The 19,917-nt window shown below is 42.4% G+C and overlaps 1 protein-coding gene across 5 annotated transcripts in view; it reads right to left on the reverse strand.

Annotated features, from left to right (window-relative positions):
- Positions 1-19,917, reverse strand: part of scaper (S-phase cyclin A-associated protein in the ER) — a 47,956-nt gene that overhangs the window by 6,447 nt on the left and 21,592 nt on the right. For all 5 annotated transcript variants that reach the window (XM_086108199.1, XM_086108200.1, XM_086108196.1 and 2 more), the window contains 6 exons: positions 14,478-14,593; positions 9,512-9,635; positions 8,044-8,273; positions 6,193-6,348; positions 4,365-4,599; positions 2,728-2,877 (listed from right to left, as the gene is read on the reverse strand). In XM_086108199.1, the coding sequence (XP_085964325.1) occupies positions 2,728-2,877; positions 4,365-4,599; positions 6,193-6,348; positions 8,044-8,273; positions 9,512-9,635; positions 14,478-14,593 (1,011 nt within the window). The remainder of the gene's footprint in view (positions 1-2,727; positions 2,878-4,364; positions 4,600-6,192; positions 6,349-8,043; positions 8,274-9,511; positions 9,636-14,477; positions 14,594-19,917) is intronic.

Here is a 19,917-nt window from a genome sequence, read left to right on the forward strand (position 1 = left end):
TTTGAGTTCAGACAAACCTAACATCCGCTCTCCAAAAGATTTTCAGGGGTACAAATGTCCTCAGCCTGAGTAAGATGGTTGGATCTGCATTTAGCCTTGAAGATGAGTGTAAAAATCACAGACTGGGTGAACAATCAGGCACTTCCCTGCCAGTCGGTAGAGAGAGAGTGTCTGTCTGCGTCTGAATGCCTCTTGTTTACTTTGCCGGGTGATAGAGTAACATTCCCTGTCGCTGGCTCCCTACGGTCTGGGCGAGTTGCATTTACCCCGCGGGCAGCGAGGGTTTGCTCGTCTCGGCAGTAATGTGCCGCTGAAGGGAGCATTTCAACATCAGGTTAGCGGGAATCGCAGGCCTAAAGATCATGCTCAGGCCTGGAGGGCAGAGGAAACGCCCTCTGAGGGAACGGGGACAAGAGGGATGACCCCACGGATGAAGCTCAGCTCGAGATGTGTGTGTGGGATACTGGGCAAAAAGAAGATCTGCAGCTCATGAGATTCTTGCTCATATTCGCAGACTTTTGGAAACGTGGGGAAAGAGAAAATCAGCAAGATAAACATCTAATGTCATCTCATTCATAAATCCTTTAATGCTACCTGAAATGAACTATGTGTGCGTGTGTGGTCATTTTTCCACATGCGCCGGTAAACAAACAAAAAAGGTTTTCTTAAGATTTACACACAAAGCAAGCAACCTGGTATCAAGTGGTTTAACATGTCAACAGCTTCCAATGACAGTTCCGCCAGTTCAAAGATTCCGCAGCTCATCATCGTGAAAGAGTCACAAATGAATCACGATAGGAGATTACGTGTGCATATTTCTACACGGGACAAGAGGAAGTACAGTTTTAATCGTCAGCAATTGTATAATATTTTTGGCTCCGCCTTGATCCGTAAGCTTTCCATAGACCTGCCTTGCAGACAATGCAACATATGGCGACATGGCTCAGTGGCCCCTATGAGCAAGCCTACATATGTTTGCGCCCGCAATGGCTTTTTTTGTCTGACAAAGTGAATTATTCATGCCCCTTGAGCAAAGGGGTGGGGGTTGGGGGTGCATCAGGACGTATGCTTCAAAGTTCTGCTTTTTATGAGCGGCTTCATTTCTAGAGCACACATATAAACAAAAGCCGGTGCGCCGACATTGAATAAGTAGCGACGGCGACCGCACGGGTCTCAGCTTTTGTGCTGTGCCAGTGCTTGCATTAGCCGGAGAAAAGCTCAGCCTCAAGCTGCCCTCAATATTCTCCTAGACGTCATCCATCTCGGTGCGGAACTCAATGGACGTGTTCCCACAACGGGAACACTGGAAATGCTCATCCCCGTTTGCGAGCCGGGTGGGAAATTGGGAACTAAACGACCTAAAGTCCAAAGATTCAAATAAGTTATTCGTTCTCATAAGCTTTTCACAGAGATCATACATTAACCATATTACTGTATACCAAATTAGAAACATGCATTTTTCTTTAGCGAAGAGGGTCAGGCATGGCTGCGTAGGTTAACGACTTTATGTGCGCACAGAGACAAATAACCTGTCAGTCACATTATTTAATCATAGCCCCTCATTCGACGATTGAATATGAAATGCAAATTGGCTCTCAGATTCCGTACATTACAATAATTAAAAGGGATAAGATCACAGGAAACCCTGAGTCTTGTACAGTGTTGGGGGATTGCTTTAATTCCAAGTGAAAGATCTGGCTAATTAGAATCAGTAATCATCCTATAAATTGCTAGCAGGACATCAATGAAGTGTCAGAGGTTAGAGGCTGCTGTCTGCGAGAGTCAGATTTAACGCAATCAGAGGGCAGCCAAGTGTAGCTGATCAGGAGGCGGGTAGACGGGCCATGCATGACAGCCAATTACACAGCAGCCAGATCTGCCCGTGCACATCGCTGTCTCGTAAGTGGATTGAAAGCGGAGTTGTGTATGCTGTCTGGGCCACTACAGGAGTGAGTGGGATGGATGGGTTCTCTCGGTGGGGCAGCAGGCAACACGCATGCTACAGGTAAGGTGTTTGCATTGAAATGAGTCTGAAAACAGGTGCTTTTGGTAACAGGTAAAATATATCTACTTGCTTGAGGAATACTACATAATCAGTCATCTAATTATAGCCAAGCAATGAGCCAGTTAATCTAACCTACTTATTGTATCATGTTGCATTTCTGAAAAAAAAAAAGAAAATGCTTTAAGGCAAATAAAAATCTCCTAGTTACATATATTTTACAATTTGTTGTCTTCTAATATCAGACAGTAACATCTTTCAAGTGAATGATTGAAAGTAAATTACCGGTAGCCACCACTTACAAAGCACACAAATACGTTCAGTAAAAATTTCCATGGTCATTTGTCTTATTAAAGCGTCTATCTTCAATTAATTTCAACAAGTTGCTCAAAAATGTATTTTTTTTCCAATTATTGTATACTTAATATGTACAACACTAACCACTATATTGTAGTCACTTGCACAATACCAGATCCAATACAAGACAAATATTTATATATGGACTTGGAAGCCAAATGAGCAAATAATTAGGAACGGCTCTCTGCGGGATATAGCGCAATAGTGCAGCTCTGCACACTAACACCCAAAATAATAAACTCAATCAAACCAAATTTGTACGGGCGGAATTTTTGGTGGAGCTGGTCTTGGATCTCATTGGTTGTGCAGGTGGTCATAATTGTGTTGTTGGGAGGTAAATGCAGATATATGTTCTAGAGCTCATTTACCTGGTTGTCCGGGTGATTGACAGTAAAGTATCCGACACAGATGATGACTTCGTGGAGCAGCTCTTCGGCCGAATGCTGGGTACAGTACCACAACAACGAGCTGACGATGTGGCGGAACGCGAGCGACAAGCCCTCGGCTCCTAGAACAGTCTGGGACATGGCAAGCAGTGTTAGTGAGCGACACACTCACTTGAACATGAATTGCCTGCGACAAAGATTACAAAGCTCTCAAAGAAATAAAGCAAAGTAATAAAATATTTTATATGGGTTGCTCGTGGGAACGCGCTTGGTAGAAAGAGTGCAAGCAAGCCCATGTGCCATAAAACATCGCAAAACCAACAGCGGAATGAGATGAGAGGAGCGGTTGGCTGACAGTATTTATCAAACATGTCAGTGTGACGGAGCACCAAAAGATCATCACAACTCCACTCAAGAGTTTGAGCACTGCAAAGTCCATACACAGTATACCTTTGACGCTAAACACTGAAGGCTTCACACCGATGCTTGCTTCATGAAAAAAAAAGATCAAATGTGGTGTACAAATGACAGTAGGCAAGTTTTATATTTGAAGATCAGGTGCATCTGCCAACGCCTCTGTACATGTCAAACCGATTTGTCTTGGTCACATGATGATACATCAGTAAAATAAAAATAAATAAGGCCCTAAAAATGAGCTAGAGGTCCTAGTTAAGATGCGGGTTTCTTGTTACAGGTGACTCTCACGCACCAACCCGCTCTGCCTAATATGCTTTGACAACCTTGCAAATATGCCAATAAAGCCTTCAAAACCGCACAAAAAAGCACTTGATATCTTGCCTCCATTTCCAACACCTGATCTTTGTGAAGCAGGATTTTACGGAAAGATGGCGAAAAAAATACTCAGTAGCCTGGACATAAGTACTGTAATACACTTGAGTGTCATTGTCACTAAATGCCCGAAGATGGGACCAAATCATTAAAGAGAAACAGGCCAGGGCTTTAACTTGACAATAAACTACATTTGGCGTTATGCGTGCTGTTTTGTTAAAATGTGTCTATTTTTCTTTCAAAACTGGTCTGTTAAAAAATTGCTTTCTGTGACACAATAATACAGGTAAGCTGAGGATCCCCGAGTTAAAAAGACTCCGTTCAAGTACAATACCAGCCTTCTCTGCACAATGATGCTGTCGCCTTCTCCTCCTGTGGCTGTGTAGTGTACGGCCCTGCTTACAGTGCTAATCCACTTGTGCTACTCCCAACCGATGACACACCGGGATCTAATCAATCCTGACAACAGTCCCCAGGTCAGAGGTCATCCGTGTTTATGTCCACAAGTCGCTTTCGTCCCGAGGAGAGAAACTCCACTTCTAACAGACATCAAGACGGGAGACAGCGTCAATCGTATCAAATTTAAAGATTTATTTGATCAGGGAAGGATAAATATTTGTGGTTGTCTATTTCTGTGGTTAAACGCATGGAGATTGTTTTTCATGATTATTGAGTTAGGTGAGGGCATGACGCTTTCTTCAACTCCAGAATTTTATAGAATCTAAGCACAATACACAAAAATTAAGCAACAGTTTCCTTTTTTGATAGCAATGACACGCGCAACGAATAGTTTCTTTGTTAATGGCAAACTCTACCATCATTGTGGATACCTGGAAGGGCGAGAGGTCAAGCAGGGCAAAACTGTTGAGGAAGCGGATGCCTTGCAAAGCCACCTGGATAACCCCTGGGCTGTACGGTTCCTGACTCTGAGAGGAGGACTCCGGCGAGAAGCTGTGCAGCAGGATGGAATAGAGCGTGTGCACCACTCCCACTAGGTCTGTCGATTGCAGCAGGGCCGTTAGCCCAGTTGGGTCCTGACGTTTGTTGTCAAATATAGTGGACCCACTGAGGAGGAGGAGACGGGAAATACTTGGTCGATAACAGAAAGCAAGACTAATGAAGATAGACTAATTAAGATCAAACTGGATCTCCCGGGTCACCCCCATTTACAGCTCGTTGAAAGGACAAAACCTAATGCGCATATGGCTACAGTATCAAAATAACAGCACATACTGAGCTGCCCAACTTGGTGATAAGTTTTCAATCAAATGCATGCCACCCCTATTTTCAGAGCCATGTACCTTTTTTTTTTTTTGCAGGTTACAAACTACAGGATGGACCAAGAAGAACCACAGACTGCAAGGCTCAACCCATTTTCTTTTATTTGCGGAGCAGGTTTGCAACTCACTGACTGACTTCCTTTGAGGAGCAACTTCATAATTATGAGAAGCATTTTTTAGGTTATTTTCACACAGACACATCAGTGAAGCACTATTTATTTATTTATAAATAAAACAAAATGCCTACAAATTAGGCGGCACTTTCTGACCACCTCAAGTTATTACTGCAAAAAGGTCTCTACGGCAGCCGCCATGATCTGCAGTCATGCACAGTGGAGGGTGTGTGACCTCTGGCAAGAACCCACAGTGCGTGCTGATACTTGATGTTAGCCAACAGACCCTGTGTGAAATATGCTGCTACGCTAGAACACGGCCTCCGAATGCCATTATAATCCCCAGACACAGCAAATGGCATGGGCCAAATATTCTAAATGGCCACTGAACATTCTCTTACATGACGCAGTGGTGGCACAGCCAAGCCTGTTGGATTCTATAATGGTGAATCAATGAGGTACATTGGGAAAGCAGGATTTATTTTTTTTCTCCCTGAAGCGAGTACCCATGACATTGCAGCACAGCAAAAAAAAAAAGTAATTAAAACAAATATATAAAATATAGTTAAAAGCTACGTATCTATTTCTCTAAGCTTTGTTAAACTTGGGTGCCACAGCATATGTTTTCTACGCTCTCAATCACGTCTCGATAGGAACTACTGTTTGTGTTCTACTATCTTGTGGGAAAAAAAATGACTGATGTACTTTTAATCTTCTCACACCTGTTAACGACATGAACATTCTGTTCCTTGTCACTGAGGCGAGGCAGTCATGGAAAAAATCTTAAGTTAATAATGCTATTTGATATCAATATTTGGCATCACAAAATGCATTAAGTTAATTCCCGGTAACATCAAAGCTCACCCCGGCTCCTGTGGACAATGTTGCTTTCAAGAGAAGAACTTTGGCGCTGACGTGCATTGGTGTGACTGTATGCTTAGCCTCTGTCAGCAGCACCACTGAACCTCTCTTTAGGGGAGGTCACCGTAGCACATGTGGGTGGGCTCCCCCCAAGCTGCAAGCTAAGGTTTATGGTGAGTGACAGAGAGCTGGGTCAAGTAGATGCCTATCTCTATCGGCAGTAACGACAGCTTAGTTAGCTGGCTGGAGGAAACGATCCGCCGGCTGATTACAGAGGAACCAACCGTCTTTGTTTTAGGAACCACGGGAGTCATTCTTAAGTGACCAAGAATTGAGAAGACACTCGACTCTTGGTCATTGGAAATGAAATGTGATGTGTCTGCCAGAGATACGGACATGCTTACCGTCCAGTTACGACAAAGCACAGCTTACACATGCTGTACAACAAAGCTGAGGCTTGCTGGAGGAAAGCAGACATCTTGGGGTGCTCATCCACAGGGCTTTGGATGGATAAAAAGCACCCATACAGCTTGTCAATCAAACCCATGTTAACCACATAGCTGCAAGAAACACAACAAGAGAAAAGACATGCACGGGTTAGGGGACATTGTTCCTAAATGTTCACTCAAATGGAGCAAGGATGACTTCATTGTCCCACAAAATAAACCCCGAACCTTAATTCCGGAAAACAAACGCTTCTTGTTGTGCATACTTCCACATCTCCGCAGTGGAAAGCTAACACCTCACTTCAACCCTCCACCCACTGCCATGACTGTGATATCTGCAATTTGTCTTTGCCAATGGCAGGTCTCATGCTCATGTTTCCCTGTGGTCTTTCAGCCACAAATCACTCCTAATAGTGTCATTAGAGGGCTGTAAGCCTTCCAGGATTTGGGTCTCTGTATACTTACCTGGGGTCTTCTTCTTGCAGTCCCAGTATGCCTAAATATTTGTGCTCAGTTCGAGTACTGTCACTCGCCATCACAGCCTTTGACTCTTTGCGTAGTTGTGACTCCGGCGCTAAATTGCACGAATGGATTAATTCAATCCATAACGTTTACAGACTTTTTGGGCAATTCTATTCCAATTCTGTGAAATCGGATTGGGGAATTACTTGGTTGGATGAATTTGGTGTGAAGAACCTGCTTGTATAATTGCGCGGTGACTCGACACTTCCGTCCGTGAAGTGTATCTCGATGACTTGTCAGTCACAATTGGGGGGCCCCTTAAAACAGGTGACAATGCCGATCTTCCATTGCAGCCCATTCGACACTTGAACCCGTTCCAATTGTTTTGACTTCTTCTTCTTTCACAGACCGACTGTGGCTGAAAGGATCCATCCTCACGTTGACTGCTTTGTTCAACGTCTTCGTAATGTTTGACAAGCTGCTTGGTGGTCGCACTTGCCACTTGGCGCCACATCATATGAGCCCGAACTGAAAACATTCGAGGCTATGACAAAGGTCTAAAAGCACTGAAACGAAAACTGAGAATGTTGTAATAAGCAGAAACGAAATTGTGAGCCGCTTTCCATTTGATATATGGCGCGGTATAATGAGATTGTCAAGGAGAAAGCTAAAAATGTTTTGATCTTTTGTCCTTTCTCACTTGAGTAATACATTACAGAAGGCAGTTGAGGTAAATCCTCTGCTCATACTTGGGATTAACTGAGACGACGCCATTTTTCTCAAGCCCTCCCCTGTCTCCAGGGTTACGACTAGGTCAGTGGATGAGAGTGGTGGTTCCTTGCAGCTGCTCCAACACGATGAATCACGGCTTGTGGGAGGGATGGTGGAAAGGACGCAGTCTTCCAATGGCTTCTTCATGGGGCCAGGGCCTGCCTTTCCTCATAGCCCGCATTTCTCCATCCCAGGCTGCCTCCTACAGTCCAGATCCACATGGTGAGCTCCGACGCCAGGTTCAAGGGGACCTTTCAAAGCCCTGCAAGTGCTCTTTGTTTATGCTACTTTGTGCCCACCCCTTTCGAAATTGATCCTACTTGAAATGTGTTACTCAGTGTGTGCATGGAGTATAAATTGGAAAAATGCCAGAATACACGTTCATTCTCACACTGCTCCCATTCTGACAAGACACCATTTGGGGGTTTTTCTCCCCAAGAGGACTCACATTTTGTCAGCAAATACATCACAAGGCATGCTACGGAAGATCCAGAGATTGACCAAGTCTTACACCCAGTTAAGAGAATATAGAGCCACAAAAATGTACTACTAAATAAATATGAAGAAGGGAAATACCTGATTAGGTCTTGCGTGCGAGTATTGAAAGACTCTGTGGCGCTGTTCTTGACCTTGGCATCTGGCGAAGAAATCAACGTGTTTTCCGTTTTTCCTGACTCTGAGGTCAGCGGAGACAGGCACCCCAAGACGGTCGCAGTGGTCTGCAATAGGCCGGTGGTAAAACCCTCAAACAATTGTTTGTTAACACTGCGGCCAAAGATGGACTTATCCTCATCCGGAACATAAAGCTGCAAAACAAAAACAAAGAGATCACACCGAGGCCAACATGTAAAAGATACAAATATTGCTAAATGTGAAAAACAAAACATGAAATATAAAATTTTAGACACATTTTAATGAGCTGGAGTGTAGCCCTCATCCACTGCTGCAGAGAAATTTAAGTACAGAATACTCAATTTTGTTGACAAAATACCTTTTTTCCAATACATTGATGGCAATTTAAACTATATTAGGACATGTTATATTGCACCATAAGCTTTTCTCACCATTGTAGGTTTCCATAATTGTCTAGAAAGTTAGGTTTTACACAGCAATGTGTAACGCTAAAACCTCTGACTGGCTCTAATGGCTGGGCTGAATGCTGCCAGTGTAGGGACGAATGCCGACATTCACAAAAAATCTCATTTAAGAGGAGATTTACTCATAACATAGCAAGTCAAACCCTGTGACGTACTCAGTCGTGTGCAACTTGCATACCAGGACACAAGACGCATACGAAGCACAGGGAAAGTGTTAAACAACATCCAATGCAAATAATGTGTCAGAACGCAAACAATTTGCTCGGTCAGGAAAAAATATGTCAGTTGTAACCCTACTAGACATGTCAGTCAGTGCAGCAACTGCTGCGATGTGTTTTATATAAACCGAAGCACAGATGTCAGCCTCTCTCTCTGTGCCCTAAGGAAATATGACTGCTTTGAATTGGAACTCAGAACAGAAGTAAGAAACCCCAAAAGAGTTCATGCATGTATGACAAACGAGTGCCTGCAACTTGTCCCGTCTGTGTTGCGAGTATGGCTCAGTTAGCTGGCACCAGGAGATGTTTGCCGAGCGATGAAGTTGACTTCTTACAGGGTGATGAAAGAAAAAGACCTGACGAATTACAAAGCCGCCTGACTGACTGTGCACGCAAATACTCTTTGTGAAGAGGCTCTCCCATGTTTTTTTTTCCTTTTTAAATACTGAAGGGTTCCACTGAACAGTCAAAATATGGCACTGGATCTTAAATGAAACATGCATGGGTTATTACACATTAAGCACTAATAAGAGCTTCATATACTGAAAATGGATTTCCATCCTAAAAAAGTTGTCAAGGGTACTGAAATAATAACCCGAACACAGATTTTACGAGGAATCTCACGGGACACAATCAAACAAAAGCATCACAAAAAAGGAAGAGTATCGAAAAAAAAAAATCTAATTTCAATGTACCTGTACTCACAAATGAAGCACTGCACTGACATACCGTTAGCTGGTGAAGCAGTAAGTCCATGAGGAGAGCGATCTTGTTGCTGAACAGCACATAGGAGCAGTTGAGGGGACAGCCGGAGCATGTCGAAAAGTAGGTATTCACAGCAACACAAAGGGACCTAACACAGAAAGGCAAGGGCAATCATGAATACATCATCATAGATTGAGGAAAGCAAAATACAGGGGCACCACGACTTAATCGTTTAATTCGTTGCGTGACTATGAAATTCATAATTGCTCACTTCCAAATCAACTCTCCCCATTGAAATGAATGGAAATGCCATTAATCCGTTCCAAAAACACCCAAAAGTTTATTTGTAACTTCAACTGAAGATACATTCACACTGAACTTATTTACTCATCATAAGAGTAAAATTTGTATTCAAAGGTGTATCTCAGTGGCAATGCGAGAGAAGGCTCCCCACACAAGACTTCCCCAAGGCAGCAGAACACAATCTCAGTCCCATCTCGGGTGAGATTTTGCGGTATTCCCACTGAAGAGATAAAGCTGTTCTGAGCAGTTCCTTGCGAGCCCCAGGCAGCTTCCAGCGATAAGCCTGTCAGCTTGCTTCTGTATTATGTGTGCTTAAAACGAACTCCAAAGAAGACTGATGCCTCAGATAACTGCCTAATCCTTCTGCGGTGACAACATCACCCCCACTCCATTTGATCAGTTAATATTTCCTGACAACTGTCTATTTTAGCGATTGGCAACATGGCGTGTCCGATCTCCATAGTGGGAAAAGGTAATCTGTCTCTCTAGTGCTCAAAAAGCAGGCCATGGTAATTTCAGTTGGTAAACATTTTCTACCAAAGCCTTCACATCTGCTGCTCGTTTTCAGTCAAGCCATGCTGGCATAAGGCAAGGAAAATATATTAGGTTGAGCGAGACCCGAGTCACAGAGTAACTTTGTTAGAATTCTCAAGCAGCAGCCAGCCATCTTGTGCTTTTCATAACATGTTAACACATTTATCTAAACTAAGATGCAGCACAGTGGCAAACATTAAGTCTGATGACAACATGCATGATGGTGCAGGAAGTAACAAAAATAATAGAACAAAGGTGTGAGCGGCCATCTGCCAACATGACATTCTTCTCATTTGACAGTGGTAAGATGATCATCTTGGCTTGATGGGGGAAAAAATGTATATGTCAGTTTGAATGAAATCATAAAATGACATGCTGCACACATCTTACAAAATCCAAACTGTGGCAGCCATGGGCATGAGTCAACTAAGGGGCTTGACGTCACCATGATGAGAACAAAGATTTTTTTTACTTGTCGAGTAGCCTCATATGACATAGAAGGAACATCACAGAAGTCTGAATTTAAAATATTTCTTTCTGCCAAAAAGCTATCAACACAGCAACAAGTTCAGTGTGTTCCATGATAGCGCCAGTAACAAGTGTACTATAGGCATGTTGTGTGTGCTTCTTTCCAAATGGCGTAGTAAAAAGTACATCCTATAAAGTAGACCTAGTAAGTAGCAAAAAGATCATTAGATTTATTATTTTCATGAATGGTAAACAAGAGGACATTTTAAAAATGTAATTTGATTAACTGTATGTCTATTTCCCCGCTCCTTGACTTTAACAAAATTGATTCTGTTCTCCAGATGCCAATCTAGACCTTTGGCATTAACAAGCCACTCCCCCACCTGCTAATGTAATGAGCATGCAATTGCTTTGTAACGCAGCTAATCGGGCTTATCTTTGGTCATCTCCGAACAAATGGGGAGTCTATCAAAGACATGTTTGTCTTACGCCCTTACACCAGCTTGTACAATGAAGCGTCGTCGCGATCTGTCTTTGGTTTCCTCCCACCTAATTGAGCTTGATGAGGCAGACACCCGATAGGCCGCCCTCTATCCCAATTCGTGATGGCTCCAGTCAAGAGATTTTGAGAAACAATTTGGTAAAGTGCTGAACCATCTTGTCTCATGTTTCTCAAAGGCGTGGTTGCTGACCATTGGAGGCAACATTCCTTAAGTCGCACCTCCACGCTGGTTCTGATTGTTTCTTTCCATGTTCCCAAAAGTGACGAGAGCAATTCTGTTAATCCGCTGAGACCAGATAATGATGGCAATTGCGCTATAAAATTACAATTCTGACTAAATCAGGAGATTTCAGAGAATAACCAATAAGCGATAATTTGCACATTGACGGCCAAATTAACCTCACAAAACAGGGATTAACATTTTACCTGTGAAGCTTTGTGGGGCAAATCCTTAGAGAAATGTGGATGAGAGGTGGAGGGATGACACACACCTGATCAACTTCAACCCCGATCTGTAGCAGCCTGGGTGGCCTCTGGGCTTTCGCATGATAGGGTTAAGGTGCGGGGAGGTTGAGGTTTTTTTCTCTCGCAATTTCTGTTCGCGTATCGCTTCAATAAGAAGACGAGAACAACTAAGAGTTTAAACCAATTTAATAATTGACATGAATTAAAAAGTAGACACTAATGAAACTTATGTCGTTGGCATGTAATTTAGGTTTTTGTAGTTTCAACATCAAAAAGATATTTCAATGCCATTTATGAAAAACAGCAAATATGCAAAAAGGCTCTTTTTGTCACTGCCTCGATTTATCTACTCTGGGATCTGTGCTCACAGATCCCAGTCTCACATTTCTCACTCTCTATACGCTTCTTATGTGAGCAGTCAAGCTTGGCTAAAGTAAACCGGCAGAAATCTGACCAACTTCGAGATCGGGTTGAGTCACCACCTCTTCAACAGGGCAAATTTGTGTTCAGGGGAAGAAAACGAATCCTAAGCCAAAATAGAAAAGGTGAGGAGGAAATCCAGCTCCTTGTGCTGTCAAACAATCCCTTCATTCACTGCTATCTAAATGACATTTAATTTGATTCTGCTGCTGATCACTCTGATACCCTGAGTGCTTCCAGGACATCGACTCTGGTTGTTGCCCAAAGCTGGCCGGGTTAGGGGGCGGTGGGGTGATCTGATGAGCCGTAACGCAGCGTCACAGACACACTCAAACAAATGGTGGAAAACATCCTGAAATAAAGCCAACGGCAGCAGGTCTAATTTCACAGGATCCACTACGTCATATGAGACAAGAGGTGCAAATACAAATTGGGTTAACACGCATGTCTATGGACTCCTAAACCCTTTGATGCAGATAGATCCCCTGATCAAGTTACCATCATAACAATATCTGTCTATTTAAGTGTAAGTTGTATTAATCACGTATTAGATACATTTACAATGAGATCAATGATCAATGAAAGACTTAGGAAGTATTATTATTCAAGACTGCACTGTTGTGCACTGAGAAATGAGTCCAATCTCCTTTTTTGTGTATGTTAAATCTCAAACTTTTAACTCGATGCCCCAGCAGTCAACACCGGGTTACACCAGGACATAAGTGAAAGTTTGCAGAGGAATTAGCTCATTAATGTAATGCTAACAGGATGGAACATCCCTGGGGAGAAATATGGCCAGTGCATCCCCGCAGTTGCCATCCTTTTGGGGTTGTAAAATTGCTCTCTGCTCATCTGGCAAGGGGAGGCGATCAATATGGTAGCATCACTTGTAAACCGATAGCGCAACACACACTCTGGGGCTTGTGTCTACATGGTGGTCCATTATGACGTGTGGCCAATCAGATGAAGGTCAGTGACAAGTAGACAGCTGACTATATCTATTCGTCAGTTATCAGCAGTATTGGTAAAAACTAAATATTGTTACGCTGACATTGCAATACAACACAAAATTACCATTCCACCTTACTGGTATATTTATTATACATTACAAGAGGTAGTCATGAGCCAGTAGTCTTGTGACATTGCCACAGAACGTTATCCTGTTATATCGTCTTTGTTGTGGCCAAAGGGGCATTGTACTTTTTATTAACATTTATCTAAGGTACAGATAAACCACATTTGAAATATAGCCAGTGAAACATGAAAATTGACCAATGACCAATTTTGAAAGCTATTGGCCCTTGGATGAGGGGAGCTGTATGACTGCCTATCATACTTACTGCTATCAGATTTCTTTATTTTGGCAGAAGTTCTGCTATTAAGAACTCAAAGAAGACGGTAGACTTTTCGATACAATGTTACGGGTTAGTAAAGAGAGAGTCAAACCATGGTTAACTGAATTAAACACAGAAATCATCTGTCTAGGATTCCCCCTGATTAGGATTTTTGAGTAGAACCGCCGCCCAAAAATCAATAGACAAGTGAGGCCCTTAAAAGCCTTATAAATAAAAGAATTCCTCCATTAGCAGGGATTCGGAGACCACTAAATGCTAATAAATGGAAGAGGAAGGCCATTCTGCTCCATTACTGAGTTCCACTAGAAAGAAGGGCTGCCGGTGTCTCTAACATTATCTACCGGAAGGCCTGGCAAACGCCAGAGCTTCAACTCAAACATACGCTGACCTCTAAATGGCAAACAGGACAGGTTGCCAGACTGATTGGTGAAATGGAACCGCTTTCAAATTTCTGTGAACACATTGTTACTCATTGATGCATTTTAAGTATATTTATTGAGAAGCGACCATGAACCACTGATTTGTTGCGATAAACTCACTAAATTACAGCAATGAGGACAAACGAATAAGAAAACATTGTGTGACATCACCGAGGTCAGCCAAAAGATACAAGCCACAAAGTGAAACTGTAACTAAATGGTTTCTCTGCATAAACCAGTCAAAGTATTAAATGAAAAGTGGTCAGGAGGGATGAAAGAGAACCACAAATTGCAAAGTAACGCTAAGGTGATGTCATTATCAATATTTCAAACATTGCTACGCATAGTGTTTTGGAGCATGGTTGAAGGATTTAACTTTCAGGCAAAACAGCCTTTTTTTCTGACAACTGAAGTCACCTACCTGCGAATTGAGCAAGCGGAAAACAAGTGGTGTAAAATACACTAATAAATTGTGTGCAACTGAAAATTGCATTATCCAAGCACAATTTAAATGTGGTACTAACTTGTAAGGAATACGGGGAAGGGCGGTGGGTGAAGAGGCAGCAGTGACGACTTGCAGGATTTGCTCCAAAGCTGATAAGCCGCCGCCCATTTGGAAGGCTATTTGGTCTGCGGTGTTCTGAAGGAGGAAAAAGTAAAGAGACAACAAGAGAGAGAAAAACAAAAAGGTACAATTAGGAGAGTGAAGCACAGACTGGACGGGCATGGTTACATGGCTCTCATGAGGGCAGGAGCCTCTTTGTTCGAAAGGGGCGAGGCATTGAAATTCCAAACAAAGTATAGCCCGTTTGAGCTCAAACAAATAGATTGACCCACCTGCAATCAAGTTTCAATAGAGGGCAAATGGCACTGTTGGGAACATGCTTTGATTAAGACTAGGGTGGTCTCAACAAAGTGTGCCGAGTCAAAAAAAACAAGGGAAAACTGGCAGTTTCTGCAAATCAGGAGTTGGCCGTTTGAAAAGTATAAGGCGGTACATGACAATGAATAGCCTTAGTTGCGAGGACACACACACACACCATTGCAAAAGCCCTCTGTCTTGCCAATAGTTGAAAAACCTTTGATGCAATATACCGTTTAGTAAGTCAACAGAGTATAAAATATTGCTCACAGTAACGCGCATCATACTGCGAAGTACACCTTGAATGAAGTGATATGATGGGGACGTACCAATTACGAAACAAATATGAATTGAACGTCCAAAAGATGAATATCGTCACCCTCTGAAAAATAATGGCCTGAATCAAATTTGATTAAAAAAATTATTCAGGATACTGGCCACCGCTCCTAAAATCGGTTACATCCTTAGTTCAACAGATCATTCTATTCTACCCCTGGAATGAAAGTATACATTTCATCACCTAGAGTGATATTTTAGGAGGTTGAGGATATGCCCAAGAAATGTGCTGCGTAGTTTTTGTCTAATTTTCCTGCCAAACATCAGCTTTCGTCTTTGCACTCAGTGGAAGTACAGCACAATCTCAAGCATTGGTTCTCCGCTTGGTGAAAGAAAAATAATTCCAGACACCTGTGTCCACAATTGTAGACTTTTGACCTTAGGTTAACACCGCAATGTTTTTTTTTTGTGTACCGACTTCAATGTGAAGATGAATTTGACGATTGTTGTTAATATTGTTGATTATTGAACGGTGGCTGGAAGGTTGGGTAAAACCAAGGTGATCACACCATCGACTGTATTTGTGTCTAGGTTGATCGAGAGGAAATAGCTGTAGGGCTTTGCTGCTCAAGGACCTACTTTGCACGACTTCAGTGGACCGCGTTACATTGAAGGTCACCCCTCCTCCTAATGAGGTTACGGGCTCCTTAGTGCTATGACAGCGCTAATATCCAGCCACTTCGCAGCGCTTTTGTTCACGAGATGGTAAGTTGCCAACAAGCCTGAACACATTACAGAGCCAAGCGCTTTGCTAAATTACAGATAAGATCTTCATCTGTCACTCGTGCCAACCGAGGAGGCCAAATGCTCCTTGATTCCGGTGTTGCGCACAAACTATTTTTCCGGTTTTGACACAAAAGCTTGGACAAGCATGCCAAAGACTCTTATGCTTGAACATAACGAGAAATGTCCTAAAGACGGTTTGGGCTAGGTTTCCATTTCGAAATAACTCAAGAGGACGAGCTAGAATGTCCTACCCCAAATGCATTGGGTTTCAGACACAGAGTTTAGTCCTTCTCTTCACTTTCCTCTCAACACGCCAACCAAAAAGCTCCCAATGTGTGGCAGCTCTTTCATTGGAGCTGATTAAAAAGTACAGAATGGGCTAAATGGGACCTGCCAAGTCCTGGCTGGCTCCAGTAAAAAAAACAGACAGACAACGAGCTCGGCTTAGTATCTTCTGATGACAGATATATATCTGTTGTGGAAATGGGACGAAATTGGCTGGAAAGGATTAAGTTCAAACGACATAATGTATGCACTCTCAAAGTAGCCAGATTTTTCTCTCCTTTCCTGTACATCCGCTTGTAGTTAGCATTTGAATTAAAGAATGACATTTTAATTAACATTGCTTTCGATGTCTGTAAGTGAATGTTGCTGCCGTCCATTCCACGGTTAGCATTTGCATTGTTACCAATTCACTCAACACCTAGTTCAGTAACACACGACGACAGGTGGACCAGCAAGAATATGATATGAATTCATTATGCACTAAACAGAGGAAATAACTGGTTTACAATTTAACTATTGAACACATTCCTACATCTTGCACCTATTTATTTATTTTTTATTGGGCTGATAATCTTTAAAAATACAGTTCATGATCCCTTCCATTTATTTGGATCAATTTTAACCCCCAAATCAATATTAACAATAGGGGAGGAGAAGCTAATTTATCTTTCTTTAACAGAACGGCCACCAAAGGCCAACCATTAAGACGCAAGTTAGAAGGATGGCTTCTGAATAATACAAGAAGGAGAATCTTATTCAATTACTGTCCAGGGTCAACTATTGTTACCCCAGCTGATGAGAAGGCAGCAGCAGCTGCTAATTCCTGCACCCATGTGGACAGACCAGCCAGATTGCACTTTGTAGTCTCCTCCCACCAGACAGTTTAATTACATGGAGAGAAGGGAATAGCCTCGCCAGTCCAGCTTGACCAACAGATGGACAAGCAAGTAGTCAGGTTGATACAACACTGAAAATCTCACATTCACTCTTTTGCATGAAAACATGGGATTTTCATCATGAAACCCGACAAGAAGCTCAAACAAAAAACTCTCGAGCCCAGCTGGTGGCAAACCGTAAGAGGAAGTAAACATTTGGGCATTTAGTATAAACTTGAGTGTGTCTGTTTTGGTGTAAGATTTACATTTGTGAGTAAATCGAGGTGATATCGTCATTATTTCAGCATTCATACATTTTGTTTTTGACATTTTGGTCTGGTGCTGTTCCATGAGATTTTTCAAATGTAAAAGCGGTCTCTTGACTCATGATGGTTGGGAAACACTGGGCGAAACAACATGATATAGGTCTGGGAAGCTGAGGGTCAACCACACAAGTCAAATGCTCATCCGTGCAAAAAAAAAGATGACGCAAATAGACTGTCAGTCTTTACGACCGAGAAGCAATAACAGAATGTTTTTGTCCCTTCAGATGTTTCAAAAGCACCTAACAAAATACAATTTGGTATTTGTCAATTTAAATGATAAATAAATGTAGTTAAAAAAAAAACATGCTTTGCAGAGCATGTGAATGCACAACTTGTTTTCTGAATGTATAATTTCCTAATGAAGATGAACATGTAAAGAAATGTACTCACTTCTGCTGTCAATGACCGTGAGCCCTGTGCGTCTCTGACCTTAAGAAAACACACTTTCAAAGTTCAAACTACTCCCTATTCGGCACAAGCAGGCTCTGACAGCTGGCATTGAAAACGCAAATAAAGCGCACACTTTTAGGTACTCACAGGTCTGTGTTATTGACATTTTCTTACGTGCTGCATATTTTCGGACAAGCTATAATTGAAAACACTAATAAACACTTTGGGCAGTTTGTAACGATAATAATGAGTGTGTGCGGAAAAAAAAGGAGCAGAAAATTGGAAAAATTCGCTTCTCAATCACGTGGAGTATAGCTAGAATTAGCTTTGACACAAAATAAACCATTAGAGCCCACAGAGGGAGAAACAAGACGGGGTCAGAGAGAGACGGCATAACCTCACGGGCGGTGTTAGTGTGTGTGTGTGTGTGTGTGTGTCAAGGGGTGGGGCCAAAACAGCCGTGCAGGAGGGGAGTGTCGGGTGCTGTCTACAGAATTAGCAGAGAAAGTGGAGACTGAATCAGATATGAGGCAGAAAAACAAATCCGTAGGTGAGTCAGTGACATGAGAGATGCTTGTTAGGTCAAATAATCTAAACGGCACCGACTTGAAGAGGCCAGACAGCCATGCTGACGGAGACTCTATTTATTTGACTTTGTCCAGGGATTAGAGAGCAAAGTGTTCCCCCGACTGCCTCATTTGCCAATCATGCTTCCCCACGGCTCTACATTTTGTGAGATGGTGGAGCCAAGCGTGACCATTTGAGTTTTTAAACCGAGGTGAACGACAAGGCCCTTGATTTGCCTCTTTGACACCAACAGCAGCGCTGGTGAGGGGCGCACATCTTCAGTGGCCCACTGACCTCTGGCCTCATGTTAAGTGGGCGGAGCGGAGTTCCTCATTGCCGTGACAGCCTGTGAGCTACAACACAGCTGACTCCTCCTCTCTCCTTAGAGGAGGCTGTGCCAGCCAGTACTTCTTTCGAAGCATCCCTGGGGAAATACGATAATGGCATCTCCGGCTCACCCAGTTGTCACTGATGGGACTCCATAATCTTTCTATTCTGACGCCCACAGACACGCAGTGGGATGGTATAATGGCGCAAACCACAAGTTGGCAGGAAATTTATGCCTCATCACAGGAAGTGGGCTGTATATTTTCCTCATCATAAACTTGGTGGCAGGTGTTTTAATGCCTTCCCTCTGCTCAAGTTAATGTTTTTTTTTAACATTAAAAAAAAGTATGAAAAGGTTTCAAATAAACTCTAGCTGGAAACACAAGTTATATGTAACTGTATTGAATATAGCCATTCACTTAGCTTTATTGGATACTACTGGAACAGATTTATAGTCATGATCAATTGCCATAGGTCATAGCTTTTTGGGACATGTTCACACTTACATTAGATAAGATGCTTCATCGACTTCAAATTTTGGCACAGCCATGGCATTTAAAGCAAGGTTAGCGTCATTTTCAATAACCGGTAAACACTTCAGCACTCCTTCAGGGTTACAGCAGGATGAAAAGCTAAACGTTTTAAAAAGCGGCAGCAAAGTGAATTCAAAACAGACTGTGCTTTGAATCATTTTATTAAAACGGCAAACTGCACAGTTTCAATAGGGCGGATATTGATATCAGTAACATTATTTATGTAGTAAATGAAGGTATTGCTGCCCTAGCTACAAACTGTGTTGTGGAAATGCAAGGCTCTTTATTTACCTGATCTAAAAGTGTGAACCTGAACTTCGTTCTGGAAATATAACAAATTTACCAAATTACCCCTCACAATCATTGTACTTCCATCCACTAGAATACTGAAAGCCCTGTGAAAATATGCAAAACATTGTAATGGTCTGCAATAATGGATTTTGAGTTGAGTAATACGCTGTGTGGATGAACTATATGCGTAAATGTCTGGCAGGGATAATATATATATATTTTTTAATTCAACTGGCCATTGTCTAAACCAGTGGCGTCTGAGTGGTACAAACCACAGACATAGGGACAATGCTAACTCTCGTGCCAGGAAGCACCTCTATTGGTACCATGTGTACAATCAAAACATAGTTAACATGGTCTTCATTAGTCAATAACCAAAGGCAAGTGGCTTCAGAGTAAGTGATACTTGGGAGGGTGAGACAGAGGGAGCTGAAGCCAAACACAAC

The sequence above is a fragment of the Hippocampus guttulatus genome, chromosome 4 (assembly GCF_054856545.1).
Source record: "Hippocampus guttulatus isolate MCC_2025c chromosome 4, RoL_Hgut_1.0, whole genome shotgun sequence".
Taxonomy (NCBI): domain Eukaryota; kingdom Metazoa; phylum Chordata; class Actinopteri; order Syngnathiformes; family Syngnathidae; genus Hippocampus; species Hippocampus guttulatus.